This window comes from Salmo salar, chromosome 28 (genome assembly GCF_965601325.2).
Source record: "Salmo salar chromosome 28, fSalSal1, whole genome shotgun sequence".
NCBI classification, from domain to species: Eukaryota; Metazoa; Chordata; class Actinopteri; order Salmoniformes; family Salmonidae; genus Salmo; species Salmo salar.
This window is the reverse complement of record NC_138318.1, coordinates 5,843,626-5,865,884: the sequence shown is the minus strand read 5'-3', so window position 1 is coordinate 5,865,884 and position 22,259 is coordinate 5,843,626. Positions and strand designations below refer to the sequence as shown.

The 22,259-nt window shown below is 43.4% G+C and overlaps 1 protein-coding gene across 1 annotated transcript in view; it reads right to left on the bottom strand.

The window, feature by feature from the left end:
• Window positions 1-22,259, bottom strand: part of LOC106589217 (ras-related protein Rab-26) — a 105,477-nt gene that overhangs the window by 37,997 nt on the left and 45,221 nt on the right. The window contains exon 4 of the mRNA XM_014178937.3: window positions 12,949-13,015. Within this exon, the coding sequence (XP_014034412.1) occupies window positions 12,949-13,015 (67 nt within the window). The remainder of the gene's footprint in view (window positions 1-12,948; window positions 13,016-22,259) is intronic.

Genomic DNA, 22,259 nt, shown 5'->3' with positions numbered 1-22,259 from the left:
TCCCGTCAGTAGAGAATGTCTGGTTATTCTTTAAAAGTGCCTTCCTCACCATCTTAAATAAGCATGCTCCATTCAAAAAATGTATAACGAGGAATAGATATAGCCCTTGGTTCACTCCAGACCTGACTGCGCTTGACCAGCACAAAAACATCCTGTGGCGTTCTGCATTAGCATCGAATAGCCCCCGCGATATGCAACTTCTCAGGGAAGTTAGGAACCAATATAAACAGGCAGTTAGGAAAGCTAAGGCTAGCTTTTTCAAACAGAAAATTGCATCCTGTAGTACAAACTCAAAAAAGTTCTGGGACACTGTAAAGTCCATGGAGAATAAGAGCACCTCCTCCCAGCTGCCCACGGCACTGAGGCTAGGAAACACTGTCACTACCGATAAATCCACAATAAATGAGAATTTCAATAAGCATTTTTTTACGGCTGGCCATGCTTTCCACCTGGCTACCCCTACCCCGGTCAACAGCCCTGCGCACCCCACAGCAACTCGCCCAAACCTCCCCCACTTCTCCTTCTCCTTCACCCAAATCCAGATAGCTGATGTTCTGAAAGACCTTCAAAATTGGGACCCCTACAAATCAGCCGGGCTAGACAATCTGGACCCTCTCTTTCTAAAATTATCTGCCGAAATAATTGCAACCCGTATTACTAGCCTGTTCAACCTCTCTTTCATATTGTTTGAGATTCCCACAGATTGTAAAGCTGCCGCAGTCATCCCCCGCTTCAAAGGGGGAGACACTCTAGACCCAAACTGTTACAGACCTATATCTATCCTACCCTGCCTTTCTAAGGTCTTTGAAAGCCAAGTCAACAAACAGATTACCGACCATTTCGAAAATCACCGTACCTTTTCCGCTATGCAATCTGGATTCAGAGCTGGTCATGGGTGTACCTCAGCCACGCTCAAGGTCCTAAACGATATCATAACCGCCATCGAAAAGAGAAATTACTGTGCAGCCATATTCATCGACCTGGCTAAGGCTTTCGACTCTGTCAATCACAACATTCTTATTGCCACACTCAACAGCCTTGGTTTCTCAAATGATTGCCTCGCTTGGTTCACCAACTACTTCTCCAACAGAGGTCAGTATGTCAAATCGGAAGGCCTGTTGTCCGGGCCTCTGGCAGTCTCTATGGGGGTGCCACAGGGTTCAAATCTCGGGCCGACTCTTTTCTCTGTATATATCAATGATGTTGCTCTTGCTGCTGGTGATTCTCAGATACACCTCTACGCCGACGACACCATTATGTATACCTCTGGCCCTTGGTTGGACACTGTGTTAACTAACCTCCAGATGAGCTTCAATGCCATACAACTCTCCTTCCGTGGCCTCCAACTGCTCTTAAATGCAAGTAAAACTAAATGCATGCTCTTCTAACCGATCGCTGCCTGCACCTGCCCGCCCGTCCAGCATCACTACTCTGGACGGTTCTGACTTAGAATATGTGGACAACTACAAATACCTAGATGTCTGGTTAGACTGTAAACTCTCCTTCCAGACTCACATTAAACATCTCCAATCCAAAATTAAATCTAGAATCGACTTCCTATTTCACAACAAAGCATCCTTCACTCATGCTGCCAAACATACCCTTGTAAAACTGACCATCCTACCGATCCTTGACTTCGGCAATGTCATTTACAAAATAGCCTCCAACACTCTACTCAGCAAATTGGATGCAGTCTATCACAGTGCCATCTGTTTTGTCACCAAAGCCCCATATACTACCCATCTCGTTGGCTGGCCCTCGCTTCATACTCGTCGCCAAACCCACTGGCTCCAGGTCATTACAAGTCTCTGCTAGGTAAAGCCCTGCCTTATCTCAGCTCACTGGTCACCATAGCAGCACCCACCCGTAGCACGCGCTCCAGCAGGTATATCTCACTGGTCACCCCCAAAGCCAATTCTTCCTTTGGCTGCCTCTCCTTCCAGTTCTCTGCTGCCAATGACTGGAACGAACTGCAAAAATCTCTGAAGCTAGAGACTCTTACCTCCCTCACTAGCTTTAAGCACCATCTGTCAGAGCAGCTCAAAGATCACTGCACCTGTACATAGCTCATCTGTAAATAGCCCATCCAATCTACCTCATCCCCATACTGTATTTATTTATTTATTTATTTATTTATCTTGCTCCTTTGCACCCCAGTATCTCAACTTGCACATTCATCTTCTGCACATCCTACCATTCCAGTGTTTAATTGCTATATTGTAATTACTTTGCCACCATGGCCTATTTAATGCCTTACCTCTCTTATCCTACCTCCTTTGCACATGCTGTATATAGATTTTTCTACTGTATTATTGATTGTATGTTTGTTTATTCCATGTGTAACTTTATGTTGTTGTATGTGTCAAACTGCTTCGCTTTATCTTGGCCAGGTCGCAGTTGCAAATGAGAACTTGTTCTCAACTAGCCTACCTGGTTAAATAAAGGTGAAATTAAAAAAAATAACCAAGGATGGCCAAGAACCAGGGGAGAGCGAAGGCAGTCGCTTATGTGGAGACTGATCCTTTCCTGGTGACTCCCAGAGAGACGCAGGATGACCATCACGGCTCTCTCACTGACACGGGCGAGGAGCTGTCCATTGAGAGCATTGGCATCGAGGGGTGAATCGGGTGGGAACAGTGTCCAGACTCAACTGGGTAACAACACCTCGGTCCAGGAAACTCTCCCCGGCACCCAAGTTGATGAGTGCAGGTAGAGAAAAATCCTGGCTTTGCCATACAAGAGTGCCGTCTAGCAAGGGTCTGGAGGAAGATGGATCGGTGCTTTGACTAAACAGTATATCCCCCACAACAGCCGAGCCACCCCCTTTAACTGGCCGCAGTGAACAAGTGGAGACGAAGTGACCAACCTGGCCACAGTATAGGCAGCTCCTAATGCTGACCCGCCGCTGCCTCTCCACAGGAGAGAGACGGGCCCGGTCGAACTGTGTGGGTTCGGGTTCTGCCCTCTCTCTCCGACGCTCACGGAGACAGTTGCCAATGTGGATGGCGAGAAAGATGAGCTCCTCGAGTCCATCAGGCTCATCCCTGGACACCAACTCATCCTTGATGGTTTCGGTGAGAGCGCTCTGGAATGCTCCCTGAAGGGCCTCCTCATTCCAGCCAATCTCAACGGTGAAGGTGCGAAACTCGATCGCCATCTCAGCGACACTATGGGAGCCTTGACGGAGGGACAAAAGTCGCTTGACAGCATCCTCACCACAGACAGGGTGGTCGAAGTCTCTCCTCATCTCCTCCGTGAAGCTGGAGTAGGAGGAGAAGACAGGGGACTGTTTCTCCCACACAGCTGTGGCCCAAGAAAGAGCTGCTCCACAGAGGCTGCCAATCAGGAAGGAAATCTTGGCCCAGTTGCTAGCATCAGCGTAGGGCTGTTGCTCGTATTCCAGCGAACATTGTAACAAAAAGGCTCTGCAAGCTCCGAGGTTGCCTTTGTAACGCTTGGGGGCCGGAACGAACTACTCACGAAGCAGAGGAGGCGAACTAGGGGCTGGTTGCGAGCTCCGGGCTAAGGTTCAGCCCTGCAGGTCAGACAGGCTCTGTGAAAACTCCTTGATGGGTTCCAGAAGGGTTTTCAGGGCTTGGTCATGTTGCTCGAGCAGGGCGCCTTGGCCGGTGAGGGTTTGGTGGAGAGGATCTGAGTCTGCTGGGTTCATGTCTTTGGCCAGATCGTACTGTCACACGGAACAGGTGAACCCAAGAGCAGACTCAGACGAGGAGACTGGGATGAGGTAACCAAGGTCTTTTTTGAAACACGGGGGAAGATTGAGTGCAGGCCAGGGGAAGCTCGGGGGGGTTGCTGGAAACCAAGTACGGAGGCTGAGGCTGGAGTGAGAGGTGTGGGGACAGGGTAAGCAGGTCCGGAGGGGAATCCAAGGGAGCGTAGAATGGGGAATGCAGGACAGAGTAGCAAGACTGATGAGAAGTCGGACTGGAGACAGGGACCAGAGTCAGAGCAGGCAGAACTGTAGCGGAGAGGAAAACAGCATCAAGCAAGGGAAACCAAGCACAACATACGGCTAGAAACATGGACTGACTGGGCAGAGATTACGATCTACGATGAGCACTAGAGGGCGTGGCAGGAGCAGATGTGACACTTTGAGAGAGAGAGAGAGAGAGAGAGAGAGAGAGAGAGAGAGAGAGAGAGAGAGAGAGAGAGAGAGAGATGTTCTGTCTACTGGAGTTCAGCAGCTGTGATATACAGCCTTGAACAGAACAGAACAGCCTCTAACAGACGAGTGAGAGAAGAAAAAACATACCTCCTTTCCTCTCCTCTCCTTCACCCTGTCCGAACAAGTGATCTCTCCTGTAACAGTGAAAGATGAAGGTCCTGGTGGCGATTGAGTTAAATTGTTGCTCCCAGGGGTTCCCAGTCACCGACATGTGAGACTTGGAACTCAATATATTTAAATAATGGTAATATTTATAAGGGAGTGACTCAAGATGCATTAAGGAAATGGCCAACAATGGCAGGTGGTGTTCAAATGGTTATCCTTTGTACAAAACACACAGCTAATCTAAAATACCCACATACAACACCGTATAACCATTAAAACGTCCAAGGAAAAAAACATCAGACAAACATCCTGTAGCCCAATGCATCAACCCAGTGTGAAACACCCGTCAGCTGCCAGCCATTGAGAATAGACGGATGCATTGCGCTTGACAGTGACAGCTGTTTGCTCATTTGTCTGTTGCTTAAGGGGGGACTAGGGCTAGGTGACAGTGATAAAGGGTGTGTGAGTGGATGCCAGGATCCAGAAAACAGACAGTGAAACAGGCAGAGAATGCTGCCTTCTGACTGTCTGTGTATTTGTGTATCTGTGTTTGTGTGCATCTGTGTGTTGAGCCTATGTGCTTGTCTGTCTGTCTGTCTGTCTGTCTGTCTGTCTGTCTGTCTGTCTGTCTGTCTGTCTGTCTGTCTGTCTGTCTGTCTGTCTGGATCTATATCTGAAAAGTGCTAAATCACAACCACCCACATGTATATCAACAGTTAATCCTCATCATCATCATTTCACAATGGAAACATCCTCCTTTGATCAGATAACAATATTTTTTTCCCATTCTGATAACTGTTACCACTTCTTTGGAAAATTAATCAAATCAGACTAAGAAATTACATAGAAAGAATAATGTGCATTAGAAATGTGCACCTTAAAATACATGGGATATCCCATCACTTCAATACGTACAGTGCCTTCAGAAAGTATTCACACCGCTTGACTTATTCCACAAAATGTTTGTTGTGTTACAGCCTGAATTAAAAATGGATTTAATAGATGATCTTTCTCACCCATCTACACACAATAACCCATAATGACAAAGTGAAAATATGTTTTTAGAATTGTTTTCATATTTATTGAAAACAAAATACAGAAATATTTAATTTACATAAGTATTCAACCACCGGGTCAATACTTTATAGAAGCACCTTTGGAAGTAATTACAGCTGTGAGTTTTTCTGGATAAGTCTCTGAGCTTTCCACACTTGGATTGTGCAACATTTTCCCATTTATTATTTTCTAAATTCTTCAAGCTCTGTCAAATTGGTTGTTGATCATTGCTAGACAACTATTTTCAGGTCTTGACATAGACTCAGGATTATTCACTGTCTTCTCGGTAAGCAACTCCAATGTATATTTGGCCTTGTGTTTTAGGTTATTGTCCATCTGAAAGGTGATTTTATCTCACAGTGTCTGGTGGAAAGCAGACGAACCAGGTTTTCCTCTAGAATTTTGCCTGTGCTTAGCTCCATTCCGTACATTTTTTTATTCTGAAAAACTCCCAAGTCCTTAACAATTACAAGCATACCCATAACATGATGCAGCCACCACCATGCTTGAAAATATGGAGAGTGGTACTCAATAATGTGTTGTATTGGATTTGACCCAAACATAACACTTTGTATTCAGGACAAAAAGTGAATTGCTTTGCCACATTTTTGTCAATATTACTTTAGTGCCTTGTTGCAAACATAGTTTTATTCTGTACAGGTTACCTTCTTTTCACTCTGTCAATTAGGTTAGTATTGTGGATTAACTACAATGTTGTTGATCCATCCTCACTTTTCTCCTGTTTTAAAGTGACCATTGGCCTCATGGTAAAATCCCTGAGCGGTTTCCTTCTTCTTCGGCAAATGAGTTAGGAAGGACTCCTGTATCTTTGTAGTGTCACATCCTGACCAGTAAAGGGGTTATTTGTTATTGTAGTTTGGTCAGGACGTGGCAGGGGGTGTTTGTTTTATGTGGTTCGGGGTTTGTTGGGCTATGTACTTATGTAAGAGGGGTGTTTGTTTTATGTGTTCCGGGGTTTTTTGGTCTATGTTCTATGTTAGTGTACTTCTATGTTCAGTCTAGTCTATCTATTTCTATGTTTAGTTCATTGGATTGACCTTCAATTGCAGGCAGCTGATCCTCGTTGCCTTTGATTGAAGGTCCTATGTATAGGGGTGTTTTTGTAATGGGATTTGTGGGTAGTTGTGTCCTGTTTTGTGTCTGTGCACATGACAGGACTGTTTAATGTTGTTCGTTGTTTTGTATACGTGATTTGTTTATTTTTCCTTCTTTTGATTTAATTAAGAGGATGAGTATACACGTTCCCGCTGCACCTTGGTCCAATCCTTACGACACCCGTTACATGTAGTGACTGGATGTATTGATAAACCATCCAATGTGTAATTAACAACTTCACCATGCACAAATGGATATTCAATGTCTGCTTTTTTTAATCTACCAATAGGTGCCCTTCTTTGTGAGGCATTGGAAAACCTCCCTTGTCTTTGTGGTTGAATCTGTGTTTGAAATTCACTGCTCGACTGAGGGACCTTACAGATAATTGTATGTGTGGGGTACAGAGATGAGGTAGCCATTCAAAAATCATGTTTGAATGTGTTAAGCACATTTTTACTCCTAAAGTTATTTAGGCTTGACATGTTTAATGTTAAAATCTGCTACTCTTTTGGAACGCAGTATTGTCAAGATAACTACTTTTTACCGTGTGTAAAATTGCTTGTTTCATTTGAAAGCTTTTTATAAAAATACAAAAAAATGCATGAAATGAAATGTATGCATTCACTACTGTAAGTCGCTCTGGATAAGAGCGTCTGCTAAATGACAAATGTAATGTAAATGTAAACATAACAAAGGGGTTGAATACTTATTGACTCAAGACATTTCAGCTTTTCAAACATAATTCCACGTTGATATTATGGGGTATTGTTTGTAGGCTAGTGACAAATTCTCAATTGGAGAGAGAGAGAAAGTGAGAGAGCGAGAAACTGAGTGAAAATGAGAGACAGAGGGGGGAAGAAATAAACAAGGGTCATGGAGAAAGTGAGAGGAAGGGTAGTAGATGAGGATACTCTGCTACAGGATTGAGAAATGTGAGAGAACCTCCTCCACACATTTGCAATAGAGTAAAGCCCTGCTCCTTCACCCAGCGACCTGAACATCCTGGTTAACCTCTAAAAGTCTAAGCAGTTGAGGGGGGGGCTTCTACTAAGCTAACATATGGAATTGTTTCAAAATGGTCATACCATGAATCATTTAGCTATTTGATTTAGAATTGTAGGACCCCTTTAGGTATCAAAATACATGTACTGCTCAAAAAAATAAAGGGAACACTTAAACAACACAATGTAACTCCAAGTCAATCACACTTCTGTGAAATCAAACTGTCCACTTAGGAAGCAACACTGATTGACAATAAATTTCACATTTTGTTGTGCAAATGGAATAGACAACAGGTGGAAATTATAGGCAATTAGTAAGACACCCCCAATAAAGGAGTGGTTCTGCAGGTGGTAACCACAGACCACTTCTCAGTTCCTATGCTTCCTGGCTGATGTTTTGGTCACTTTTGAATGCTGACGGTGCTTTCACTCTAGTGGTAGCATGAGACGGAGTCTACAACCCACACAAGTGGCTCAGGTAGTGCAGCTCATTCAGGATGCCACATCAATGCGAGCTGTGGCAAGAAGGTTTGCTGTGTCTGTCAGCGTAGTGTCCAGAGCATGGAGGCGCTACCAGGAGACAGGCCAGTACATCAGGAGATGTGGAGGAGGCTGTAGGAGGGCAACAACCCAGCAGCAGGACCGCTACCTCCGCCTTTGTGCAAAGAGGAGCAGGAGGAGCACTGCCAGAGCCCTGCAAAATGACCTCCAGCAGGCCACAAATGTGCATGTGTCTGCTCAAACGGTCAGAAACAGACTCCATGAGGGTGGTATGAGGGCCTGACGTCCACAGGTGGGGGTTGTGCTTACAACCCAACACCGTGCAGGACGTTTGGCATTTGCCAGAGAACACCAAGATTGGCAAATTCACCACTGGCGCCCTGTGCTCTTCACAGATGAAAGCAGGTTCACACTGAGCACATGTGACAGACGTGACAGTCTGGAGACGCCGTGGAGAACGTTCTGCTGCCTGCAACATCCTCCAGCATGACCGGTTTGGCGGTGGGTCAGTCATGGTGTGGGGTGGCATTTCTTTGGGGGGCCGCACAGCCCTCCATGTGCTCGCCAGAGGTAGCCTGACTGCCATTAGGTACCGAGATGAGATCCTCAGACCCCTTGTGAGACCATATACTGGTGCGGTTGGCCCTGGGTTCCTCCTAATGCAAGACAATGCTAGACCTCATGTGGCTGGAGTGTGTCAGCAGTTCCTACAAGAGGAAGGCATTGATGCTATGGACTGGCCCGCCCGTTCCCCAGACCTGAATCCAATTGAGCACATCTGGGACATCATGTCTCGCTCCATCCACCAGCGCCACGTTGCACCACAGACTGTCCAGGATTGGCGGATGCTTTCGTCCAGGTCTGGGAGGAGATCCCTCAGGAGACCATCCGCCACCTCATCAGGAGCATGCCCAGGCATTGTAGGGAGGTCATACAGGCACGTAGAGGCCACACACACTACTGAGCCTCATTTTGACTTGTTTTAAGGACATTACATCAAAGTTGGATCAGCCTGTAGTATGGTTTTCCACTTTAATTTTGAGTGTGACTCCAAATCCAGACCTCCATGGGTTGATAAATTGGATTTCCATTGATTATTTTTGTGTGATTTTGTTGTCAGCACATTCAACTATGCAAAGAAAAAATAATTTAATAAGATTATTTCATTCATTCAGATCTAGGATGTGTTATTTTAGTGTTCCCTTTATTTTCTTGAGCAGTGTATTTAAAAATGATTTGATCAGATATTGAATTTGGCCTTTACTACTATAGCCCATAGAAACGAATTGAATAACACACTCATAAATGGCAAAAACAACAAACAGTCTCCCAAAAAATCATAAGGAATAACGTTTTGAAGTGTCTGTCCTATATCTAGCTCGGGAAATATTTTTGTTTTTATGAACACATATTTAATCCCTTATTTTTGTTGGCTCAAAACTACCTCCATACTTCCATTCATTTGTATGGGTTACAATCAGATGAGTCTGTGACACTTGTGGAGGTCGTAGAGCAAAACATCATCGTGTTCGTGAGAGTCTCTCCTTTCCAAAGTGGGGTCATATTAGTGTGTATCCAAAACAGCTCAGACGCTACAGACAGAAGTTGGCACATCAGCTGTACCGACTTCAGATGAATTTCGTGACAAGTGTGGGGTTCATAGAGCATCGTGTTCATGAGAGTCTCATCTTTCCATAGAGTGGTCATATTAGTTTGTAGGATGCTACAGAGATTTTCGTGAGAAGACCAATTTTTGGGACGTCGCATGGTCTGACAAACATCGCTGTAGCTCAGCCGCCTTCCACAGCAGATGCTGATCTCTCTAGCTTAAACTGGACGATTTTTATGGGGATTTTTTTATTATGTTACTTAGATTGAGGCACGGGTGCATCAATAGACTTAATTAATATTCAGCCTGTAGAGATGAGTTTGATGGATTACACTCTCCATGTTCCACCTGTAACCCACTAAGTAATTCCCTTAGTGCTTGATTTTTATTTTCCTCAATTTCTCTCCTACCATCTCAATCTCGTTCTTCTTTTCCCTCCATGTATTTCCCTGTCCTTCCTGTTTTTATCTATTCCCCCTTCAATTTCTCTCTCCTCCTGCTGTTCCTCTCTCCTCCATCTCTCAACTCCTCCTCTCTCTATTTCCTTCTCCTCCCTCTGTTTCTCTCTCCTTCTTCCATCTCTCAACTCCATTTCTCTCTGCTTCCACTGTTTCCCTCTCCTCAATCTGCCTCTCTCTCCTCCTCCCTTGCACCCTGTCCCCCTGAGATATGAGATATTTATCCCGGGGCTGCTGTTGAGCAGGATGCATGGGCAGCCATTAGGGAGGAGAGGAGTGGAGCAACTAAAGATGGAGAGAATGAGAAATCAAGCCAGATGAGGTTAGGAGGAGGGCACTGACAGTGCTGAGAGTGCTGAAAATTGCACCGACAGTGCTGAGAGCACTCCAAACTGCACCGACAGTGCTGAGAGCACTCCAAACTGCACCGACAGTGCTGAGAGCACTCCAAACTGCAACGACAGTGCTGAGAGCACTCCAAACTGTGATACTCCAAATCAGCCCATTCCATTTTATCTCTTTATCTCTATCAATCACTCACTCATTTGTTCTTTATTCTTAATTTGTATTTTATTGAAAACATCAGTCATTTGTCTGAGAAGAAAAACAACTCTAATGATGGGCTGAATAAAATGAACAACATTGCTAAACTATTTTTGTACATGACAATCCTCTCTTCCTATTATTTTTTTTGTGTGCCAAGCCTTCCATCAAGCCCCACATCAAGCCCCACTGCCACAGTTTGGCTGACATTAGTGACACAAGCAGGAATCTGTAAGCCGTAATTCACACCTTGCTCACAGACCACTCTATTCCTCCAGTGCCACTCTGGAGTACAATGATAAAAGTTATATTCCTTAGCAAGCACTGGCCAACAGAGAGACTAACAGCAGGTCTCCTAGTAGGCAGGGCTAATGAAACTGCCAAAATAAATTGTCACGTTGTAACGGCTGTTGCAAGGAGTAGACCAAGGCGCAGCGTGGTGAGTGCTCATCATTAACTTTTAATAGAACACTTTCAACAAAACAAGAACGACAGCCAAACAGTTCTGTCAGGAACATGAACTAAACAGAAAGTAACCACCCACCGAACCCAAACAAAAACAGGCTGCCTAAGTATGGCTCCCAATCAGAGACAACGATATACAGCTGTCCCTGATTGAGAACCATACCCTGCCAAAACAAAGAAATACAAAACATAGAAAAAAGGACATAGAATACCCACCCTAGTCACACCCTGGCCTAACCAAAATAGAGAACAATAACCTCTCTATGGCCAGGGCGTGACACACGTCCTGCTCCTTCCCTGACTTTTCTTAAATATTTATATTTAACATTGCTCACTTTGCTCACACAGAATTTTCAAATCACAAACAGAAAAGTATTTAGAGGCTGTCTACCTGTTTTTAAGGAGCCAAGACAAAATGTACTGTTAGATTAAACATGCCAATGTGTGTCTATGATGTCCATAAAGAATCTTGGAGTTGCTGATTAACTGACCATCAGGTCTAGACAGAATATGCCTATAATAACTTCCATATTAGTAAAGGGGTGAATTCCAAATCAACACATTTAAAATAATCTATTAATTTCAATGGTTAAGCCACTTGGTTGGAAGCCCCCCCCCCCCCCCCCCTCCATAGGCTAACAAGTACAGGGTCATTTCTGATTCCATGCTTATGTCTCTGCGTGCAGTTTGAATGAAGTTGAAGGGAGTTTTGCGAGCAAACTCGCATTCCTATAGACTTCCAGTCATTGCGCTAACGCTAGTTAGCAACTGCACTAACGCCAGTCAGCAACTTCCTTCAAACTGCATGCAGAGACATACAAATGGCATCCATGAGTTCATCTGACTATGAATAAGAAGAAGAAGCGCTTAGTTGTCAACATCTCACTCTATCCATTTTAATGGATGTCTCGGAAGAAATATATACAGTACAAAGAAAGCAATTCCATCATATTTTTGGGGAGTAGTGGCACACCTTTACTAACTGATTATAGGGGAATTACTGACACACACACACCTACACGCTTTTTACAATCTACTTCTTCTCTACATCTGCAGTACACTTGACTACCAATACAACACAGCATAACTGTATAGACACAACAATCAAGCCTCTTCTCAAGTAGGAGAATGTTTACTTCATTGATCCTCACACAATCAAGCCTCTTCTCAAGTAGTAGCATGTTTACTTCATTGATCCTTGACATGACTAATGAGTGCACCAATTTCCCAAACTGAACTCTTCTCCCCTCCAGCTGAAAACAAGGCTTGTCTGTGAGTCTCATTACAGTGGTGTAACAGAGTGGAGCCCAGCTCACCACCTCCACATCAGCAGGCCTCACAGCAGGCAGAGGAGAAACTGTCAGCAATCTGCTTATAGATTAGTACTTTATTTATTTGTGTGTGTCTGTCTGTCTGTGTTAGCCCGGTGTGGCGTGATTTACTGTGATTTCCTCTATCACTGTGCATCTGCCTATTTGTGTGCATTCTCCCACACCTGATCAGAATGGCCTACAGCATCACATCTGTCTGGGCCTGACGGACCTGCTCCCGAAATAGCACGCCTGCATGCACACACAGACAACTAGTTTTATGTCTCCCGCTGTGTGAGCGGCAGGCTAATCAGCCTACCCAATGGTTAGCTTCTATCCTGCGGTGCCCAGGATGCACGCAGAGGAGAACCAGAGCAATACAAATCCTCATACACACACACACACACACACACACACACTTAAATATGAGTCACACACACACAGCTTGATGAACAACCATCAGGCAATGTCCTCCAACGGAGGAGGGGATGAATGGCAGCCAGGATATTGTATGGTGCTTTTTAAATACACACACACACACACACACACACACACACACACACACACACACACACACACACACACACACACAGCTTACCATGAGCGTCACGGTAGTAGGCGTGTGTGACGCTGCGGAACCTTTCTTGCCCAGCAGTGTCCCAGATCTGAAGAGGAGGACATATGACATCATCATTATCCCACTCTATAAAGACTGTTCTTACTCATCAATGGGCCTATAGCAGCTCAATTAATGAACTGGTCAAAACTGAGGATATGAATCATGTGAATTAAATGTATTTTCCTCTCTGTGAAAATGTTTATGTAGTCTATTCATAGTCACAATGACTATAATCCACTTTGGATTATAGTCAATGGCAACACCATGTACACTGCCCATCATGAAAAGGGCTTCTGCCTGTCTGGTTGAGTTACAGTAGAGTGAGAAATGGAGAGATGGCTGACAGACAGTGAATGTAGAGCTGGTGTCCTAACCCTCCTCTCTGGCCCAGGCCTCATCAGTGTTAACCTCTGCCCCTTCCTTGGCATGCTCTTTCTCTCACACACCATCACTCTATCATCCATCTATCTATCTGACTGATGAGAGACAGGCTGAGGGCATGAATAATAATGTAACGAGGAAGAGAGGCAAGGGAGCTGACAAACACACATACATTATATATACTAAAGTTTGTGGACACCCCTTCAAATTAGTGGATTCAGCTATTTCACACCCGTTGCTGACAGGTGTATAAAATCGAGCACACAGCCATGCAATCTCCATAGCCAAACATTGGCAGTAGAATGACCTTACTGAAGAGCTCAGTGACTTTCAAGGTGGCACCGTCATAGGATGTCACCTTTCCAACATGTCAGTTTGGTACATTTCTGCCCTGCTACAGCTGCCCCAGTCAACTGTAAGTGATGTTATTGTGAAGTGGAAACGTCTAGAAGCAACAATGGCTCAGCCGCGAAGAGGTAGGCCACACAAGCTCACAGAACGGGAACGCTGAGTGCTGAAGCGTGCACCGCGTAAACATCTTCTGTCCTCGGTTGCAACACTCACTACCGACTTCCAAACTGCCTCTGAAAGCAACGTCAGCAAAATAACTGTTCGTCGGGAGCTTCATGAAATGGGTTTCCATGGCTGAGCAGCAGCACACAAGCCTAAGATCACCATGCGCAATGTCAAGCTTCAGCTGGAGTGGTGTGAAGCTCAACCTGATTGGATTTTGGAGCAGAGTAAATGTGTTATCTGGAGTGATAAATCAAACTTCACCATCTGGCATTCCAACGGCCGAATCTGAGTTTGACGGATGCCAGGAGAACGCTAATTGGCCCAATGCATAGTGCCAACTGTAAAGTTTGGTGGAGGAGGAATAATGGTCTGGGGCTGTTATTCATGGTTCGTGCTAGGCCCCTTAGTTCCAGTGAAGGGAAATCTTAATGCTACAGCATACAATGACATTCTAGACAATTCTGTGCTTCCAACTTTATGGAAATGGTTTGGGGAAGGCCCTTTCCTGTTTCAGCATGACAATGCCCTCGTGCACAAAGCAAGGTCCATTCAGAAATGGTTTGTCAAGATCGGTGTGGAAGAACATGACTGGCCTGCACAGAGCCCTGACCTCAACCCCATCGAACACCTTTGGGATGAATTGGAACTCCAACTGCGGGCCAGGCCTAATCACCCAACATCAGTGCTCAACCTCACTAATGCTCTTGTGGCTGAATGGAAGTAAGTCCAGCAGCAATGTTTCAGCATCTAGTGGAAAGCCTTCCCAGAAGAGTGGCAGCTGTTATAGCAGCAAAGAGGGGGTCAACTCCATATTAATGCCCGTGATTTTGGAATGAGATGTTCCACGAGCAGGTGTCCACATGCTTTTGGTCATGTAGTGTACAGTAGATACACAGGCGTAGACACACACATGCACACACAAACACACACACAGACATGCAAACACGCAATATATACACACACACACAAGTATATACACACAGTGAACCAGTGGAGGCTGCTGAGGGGAGGACAGCTCATAATAATGTATTGAACGGAGCAAATGGAATGGTATCAAACACATGGGAACCATTACCACGAGCCCATCCTCCCCAATTTTTAAGTGCCACCTACCTCCTGTGGAGTGAACACACACATGCACGCACACACACACACACACACACACACACACACACACACACACGAGTGAACACACAAGCGCGCAGACATACACGCACGCATACACACATAACAGATAGATACCCATCCCTGTCTCGTCTGAAAGCTGTGCCAAAGGTTCTGTCAATTTTCATATAGATAACGTGTTACATAAAAGACAGCCAACACATCCAGCGCATAAAGTATTGAGCAATTGCTGTCATGTCCAGTCCATCATGATTACTTTTTCTACTTTCAAAGAACTACGCAAACTCTCTGAACAGAAGTAATTCAAGTGTGACTGTTGTCTGAACTCAGTAATGGACACTATCAGCTCCTATAGCCGCATTACCACCACAGATTACACAATACTGATATCAATCTTTGGCTGACAAACAGGTAAGGGATAATCAACAAGAGGCTATGCGTTCTCAGGAAAACAATGAACAATGTGGGAGATGTGTTCCACGACGTGCTAGCGGAGTGGAACTCACCTTCCACAGAGTTGCATTCTTTTCCAGAGAACACATAGAGCCCCGAGTTGATTATCGCTTTTATACCTTGGCTAGAAATGTGTTCATTTGCAGGTAGAAATGTGTTCAACATCCACTGAAGTAGCTAACAAGTTTACTAGATAGGACAGTACCCAGGTAGCACAAACGTCTGGCCCAAACCTGGCCTGATTCCGGCATAACAAATCAAAAACTGCTGGCCGGGGTCTGGCAGCCGAATCCGGCCCGAGTCCGAAATGAATGACGGTGCAGACCAGGCCCAAGTCATTCGGCCCAGATCTGTCAGCCCGAACTAAACCAAAGCTGCTATTTTAGGGCAAGATCCGCTCGATTCCACACCCCCCACCACCACTAAAAATATATTTATATTAAATGTAGGTAGTAATATGATATTAAATGTCGCTAGTAATATTGCAGCTATCAACCAAACTACGAACAACATAAACATGAAAAAAATATGACATTTTCTGATTTTAAAACTTTATTTAAATAGATGAAATTTACTTTGTGTGGGTGTCATCCCTCAACAGGCACTACGTATGTACAGTATCATGGATATATCCAAATAAATGTCACTAGAAAACAGCTTAAACAAATGCAAATGCAGGTACTTTGATGTTATTCTATCTGCAGCGTTGACGCGACTGTGTTAGCCATAGTTGGCTAGCTAGCAAGCAAGGGATAAGAACATTGCCTGCCTGCACAGCAATCAAACAAATAGAATGAACAACAAGTCCGCTTCTCTAGCAACCTAACCGATAGAACTAACAACCAGGATTAGTGGAAGGATGAAATAGTATGAATTTACTTGAAAACATGTCATTTTTTACCAGTGCTTGTTTTCTTTGGCAACCGTGGTATATAAGTGGGATAAACGCGTCCGCTCTGCAAATGAACCGGAACTAATAAACTCGGGCAGAACCAAGTCGTCCATTATTTCCAGATAATGTACAAAGCATCAGTGTTTATCACTTACAACGTTTATGTATGAGTGTATGTAAATGTGTCTATGTCTCTCTGGGTCTATCCACCCTTTCCTTGCTGTGTTCGATCCTCTCCTTTGCAAGCTGCAGCCAACTCCTGACGAATTTCTCCATCTCTCCATCTGTAGCCTTGGAAGAGAAAGTGTTTCTCCCAACAGCACATTTGAATAATGAAAAAAAGAGCAAAATAAATAGTTACAACAATTAGTCAAATTTTGACACCACAAGAAAATCCTAGGATTCACAATCCAGACCTCAAATGGGAAGCACATAAACACAATAACCACAGAGGTTTTCAATTTCAACACTGAGTCAAATAGATCAATAGATATAAATATGTGCCTGTTGTAGTGACCACCATGTGGTCTATCTGAATGTGCTTGCATATGTTGCGTCTTGACAGGGTTTGGAACGTGTGCCAAGATTGGTTACAATACAAATATCCGTGTCTGATTTATATGCATTTATGTGCCAGACCACACTCACATAAATGTTGGTAGGTCAGTTGTTCGACATACTCGTCTGGAAAATATTGCGTTGAAAGACCTTAGTCCATAGATGCCAAATATCAACTTTCATCCAAATCGGCCCTGTGCTTCCGGAGGAGATGTAATTTAAGGGCTTTTCAAAAATTCAAAATGGCGGAAAATCCATATTGACAGACCTTGTGGGTCCTTGAGGCAAATTTGCTCCTTGTGAGAAGAGGGACCAATGCACACAATTTCAGGACTCTAGGTCAGGGATGGGCAATTGGCGGGCCACGGGCCGTAAAGATCTCGGATCAATTTCCCTCGGAAAATAACTATTTTCTGTGATCTATGTCATAATAGTATTCTAATTCCTAATTCTATGGTCAGGCCACTGCCTGTCTCTCACACCAGTCTCTCTTAACTTGTGTCCCCTGCCCAGTATTAATGGATACAGCTCTACAATGATAAACATATGGTCCTTGCTATTCAGCATCCTTTGGATGTCCCTACCCCATTTAAGGTAAGGTTAGGTAAGGGATTTGGTTATGTGTAAGGTTAGAGTAATGGTTAAGGTTAGGGTTTTGGGTTAGGGACGGGACGGGACGGGACGGCCCAAAGATCCCGGATGACCAAAAACATATAGGAGCTATGGATGCAAGGACTGGCCATCCATTATATAAAAATTATAGTTTTAAAAATGTTTTGAGGCTATAGCGTGTTTGTTTTAAGGGATCGGACCATTTTTTTTCAATTTTCACCTAAAATGACATACCCAAATCTAACTGCTCAGGACCTGGAGCAAGAATATGCATATTCTTGATATCATTTGAAAGGAAACACTTTGAAGTTTGTGGAAATGTGAAATGAATGTAGGAAAATGTAAAACATTAGATCTGTTAAAAGATAATACAAAGAAAAAAACATGCGTTTTTTTGTATTTTTTTGTACCATCATCTTTGAAATGCAAGAGAAAGGCCATAATGTATTATTCCAGCCCAGGCGCAATTTAGATGTTGGCCCCTAGATGGCAGCAGTGTATGTGCAACATTTCAGATGAACCATCGCATTTCTGTTCAAAATGTTGTATCAAGACTGCCCAAATGTGCCTTATTGGTTTATTAATAACTTTTCAAGTTCATAACTGTGCACTCTCCTCAAACAATAGCATGGTATTATTTCACTGTAATAGCTACTGTAAATTGGACAGTGCAGTCAGATTAACAAGAATGTAAGCTTCTGTCAATATCAGATATGTCTATGGGAAATGTCCTGGGAAATGTTATTTTTACTTACAACCTCATGCTAATTGCATTAGCCTATGTTAGCTCAACCGTCCCACCAATCCTGTAGAGGTTAACCAGGTAGGCTAGTTGAGAACAAATTCTCATTTACAACTGCGACCTGGCCAAGATAAAGCAAAGCAGTGCAACACAAACAACACAGAGTTACACATGGAATAAACAAGCGTACAGTCAATAACACAATAGAAAAAAAAGAAAGTCTATATACAGTGTGTGCAATGTCGTGAGGAGGTAAGGCAATAAATAGGCCATAGTAGCGGAGTAACTACAATTTAGCAAATTAACACTGGAGTGATAGATGAGCAGACAAAGATGTGCAAGTAGAAATACTGGTGTGCAAAAGAGCAGAAAAGTAAATAAAAACAGTATGGGGATGAGGTAGGTAGATTGGGTGGGCTGTTTACAGATGGGCTATGTACAGCTGCAGCGATTGGTTAGCTGCTCAGATAGCTGATGTTTAAAGTTAGTGAGGGAAATATAAGTCTCCAGCTTCAATGATTTTTGCAATTCGTTCCAGTCATTTGCAGCAAAGAACTGGAAGGAAAGGCAGCCAAAGGAGGTATTGGCTTTGGGGATGACCAGTGAGATATACCTGCTGGAGCGCATGCTGTGGGTGGGTGTTGTTATCGTGACCAGTAAGCTGAGATAAGGCGGAGCTTTACCTAGCATAGACGTATAGATGACCTGGAGCCAGTGGGTCTGGCGACGAATATGTAGCGAGGGCCAGCCGACTAGAGCGTACAGGTCGCAGTGGTGGGTGGTATAAGGGGCTTTGGTGACAAAACAGATGGCACTGTGATAGACTGCATCCAGTTTGCTGAGTAGAGTATTGGAAGCTATTTTGTAAATGACATCGCCGAAGTCGAGGATCAGTAGGATAGTCAGTTTTACGAGGGTATGTTTGGCGGCGTGAGTAAAGGAGGCTTTGTTGCAAAATAGGAAGCTGATTCCAGCCGATTTTGGATTGGAGATCTTTAATATAAGTCTGGAAGGAGAGTTTACAGTCTAGCCAGACACCTAGGTATTTGTAGTTGTCCACATATTCTAAGTCAGAACCGTCCAGAGTAGTGATGCTAGTCGGGCAGGCGGGTGCGGGCAGCGAACAGTTGAAAAGCATGCATTTGGTTTTACTAGCATTTAAGAGCAGTTGGAGGCCACGGAAGGAGTGTTGTATGGCATTGAAGCTCGTTTGGAGGTTAGTTAACACAGTGTCCAAAGAACGGCCAGATGTATACAGAATGGTGTTGTCTGCATAGAGGTGGATCAGGTATTCACCCGCAGCAACATTATGGCCTTTCTCTTGCATTTCAAAGATGATGGAACAATGTTTTTTGGTTTGTATTACATTTGACCAGATCTAATGTGTTATATTCTCCTACGTTAACTTCACATTTCCACAAACGTCAAAGTGTTTCCTTTCAAATGTTATCAAGAATATGCATATCCTTGCTTCAGGGCCTGAGCTACAGGAAGTTAGATTTGGTGTAATTTTAGGCGAAAATTGAAAAAAAGGATACAATCCTTATGAGGTTAAACAGGCCTGTGTTTGGTTCTGATAGGGAAGAAAAGTTCAACTATGAATGTATAACTTCTTTTCTTGAAGAATCAATGGGTATACAGTGCCTAGTGAAAGTCTACACACCTTTGAACAGTTTTCACATTTGAGATTGACTCCTTTACTGTCCAGCCACACCAGCTCAGGCTCAGGGTGTCAGCCTTCAGATTCACATTTTGAGTATTTGGCGCATGGGGTTCAAGTGAGGAATGGGGTCAGCTGGAAACAAATCATTCAACCTATAGAATGTTGTTTTCCATTTTACTTATAGTTTATTTTCTTCTTTTTTATAGATTTGCTTTCCAATGAAAGAAGACAGCAGCTGATTGACCTATTGACTGTCAACTGTTAATGTTCCGCGTTCGACCACTAAGCTAGAAATTTGTGACTCACTGGACATAGCTAGCTAGCTAACAAATGTTAGCTAGCTAGCGTAGCTAACTGTGACTCTTAGCTAACTAGCTATGTTAGCTGGGTGCTTTCTTGCCTAGTCTTAGCTAGACTACCAATGTTTTACAAACAAAATCACTAGCTACCTCAATTAGCTATTAGCTAGCTACCTAATATCACATAGGCTAGACCCTAAACATATTGACTTAGCTAGCTACCTCTGCTCTAACAGTTAGCTAAGATAGCTAGCTAACATTAACGTTAGCTGACTTTAATGGAGAAATTTTGACAACAACCATGACCAGTCCAGAAATTAAGCTAGCTACAATGTCACAAACTATTTAGAGACTGCGACGCAATACAGTACTACAAATAAAATAGCTACAATGACCTATTTTTTCTGGTATCTTCTCCGGCTGGCCTCGACTGCTAACCAACTAACTGACTCTCACAACAACCGTTGGAAAGTCAGGCAGACAGCTCGAGCAGCAGAGGCCACCACTGAGGAATCGTGTGTTTTTGGTTCCTTTAGAGGTAATGCTAGCTCCCTATTAAGGTTACTTCAGGAAGCATTGATATTGGCAATTGACGATACATGTATGCTGCTATATACTATGTTGAAAATTCCAATCAGAGATTTGTAAAAAAATAAATTTAAAAAAAGACAGGAAATAGTAGCCTATTGTTGACTTGGTGATGTGAGGTCTTTAATTAAACTTCGTCTATGTTCAGGTTTAGCAAAATGTGTCATGAAACACTATGACAGAAACACTATGACAAAGTAACATAGTTGATGATAAAATTCATAACTTACCCATTTTAGATACGCTGTGTTATGTTCTTCTGTCTTCTCAGAATGCGTAGACAGACCATAGATACAGTCAAAAGTTCCATGCAGGAAAATGTTCAATGTCTCACAAATATGAGGTGTGCAAAAATAATAAATGTGTCATTAAGCAGACGCTTTTATCCAAAGCGACAGTATGCATGCATTCATTTTCAGTTCGTGACCCCCTGAATTGAACCCACAATCATGACATTTCGAGCGCCATTATTTTTTCCATTGACTGTCATGGTCGTTATTTATTTAGCTATTTTAATAGGATATAGATTACATTTGTAACAGTTGAATAGGCTATTGCAATAATTCAACATGCATGGTTGTAGGCTGCATCACTCCTTCAGCCTAAGTAGCAGATTATCAAATGGAAGATATAGGCCTATATCAAATGGAAGAGATAGGCCTATATCAAATGGAAGATATAGGCTGTGCTCCGTGGTCACCTGGCACGCTACACTATTGATATCATTAGGCCTACATTATTAGAAAATAAAATTAATCTACCTCCTAGGCTACAACAACACAGTGCAATGATGAATGTCTTATTGTTAGTACACAAATATTGTCTAGGCTGTAAAATGCAGTTATGTAGGCTAATTTGTATAATCGCTCAACATCCTTTTGTGTTTCATGCCGACAAATAAAACCCAGATTATACAACCATTTGGATCAGTTATGGGTTTATTCTCGACAGTTTACAAGGTCCAGAAAATTACATTAGGCGACACATATGTTATATTTTGTCAGGATGTATCGACGTTGACAGAGAGGCCTACCATAGAAAAATAGGCTATAGCCTATGACACTGAGATGTGCTGTCTGTCGTGGATCATGTATCCCAAATCGTCCTATAATTAACGTGGCCAACAGCATATGCCTAAAAATCGCTAATGCCATTATATTATGCCAGGATTGGCCGAAGGACTGAAATTAATAGAATTAGTGTGAGTAGAGATTTTTAAAAAATCATTAATTTAAAGCATAGATTCTCTAGGGTGCTTCTCCATCTAATAGCCTAATGTGCCGAAATGTAGCTTGTAAGTGACCGAGCAAATTCTAGGTGAAATTACTACATTAATTCGTTTTTTTTTCTTCTTCTTCACCTGACGAATAAAAACCTCATATGGCCCTGCTTCTGAAAAAGTTAATCGGGACAGATATGTTGAAGTGGACACGGCCCGAGTACCATTAGCCGGAACCCAGA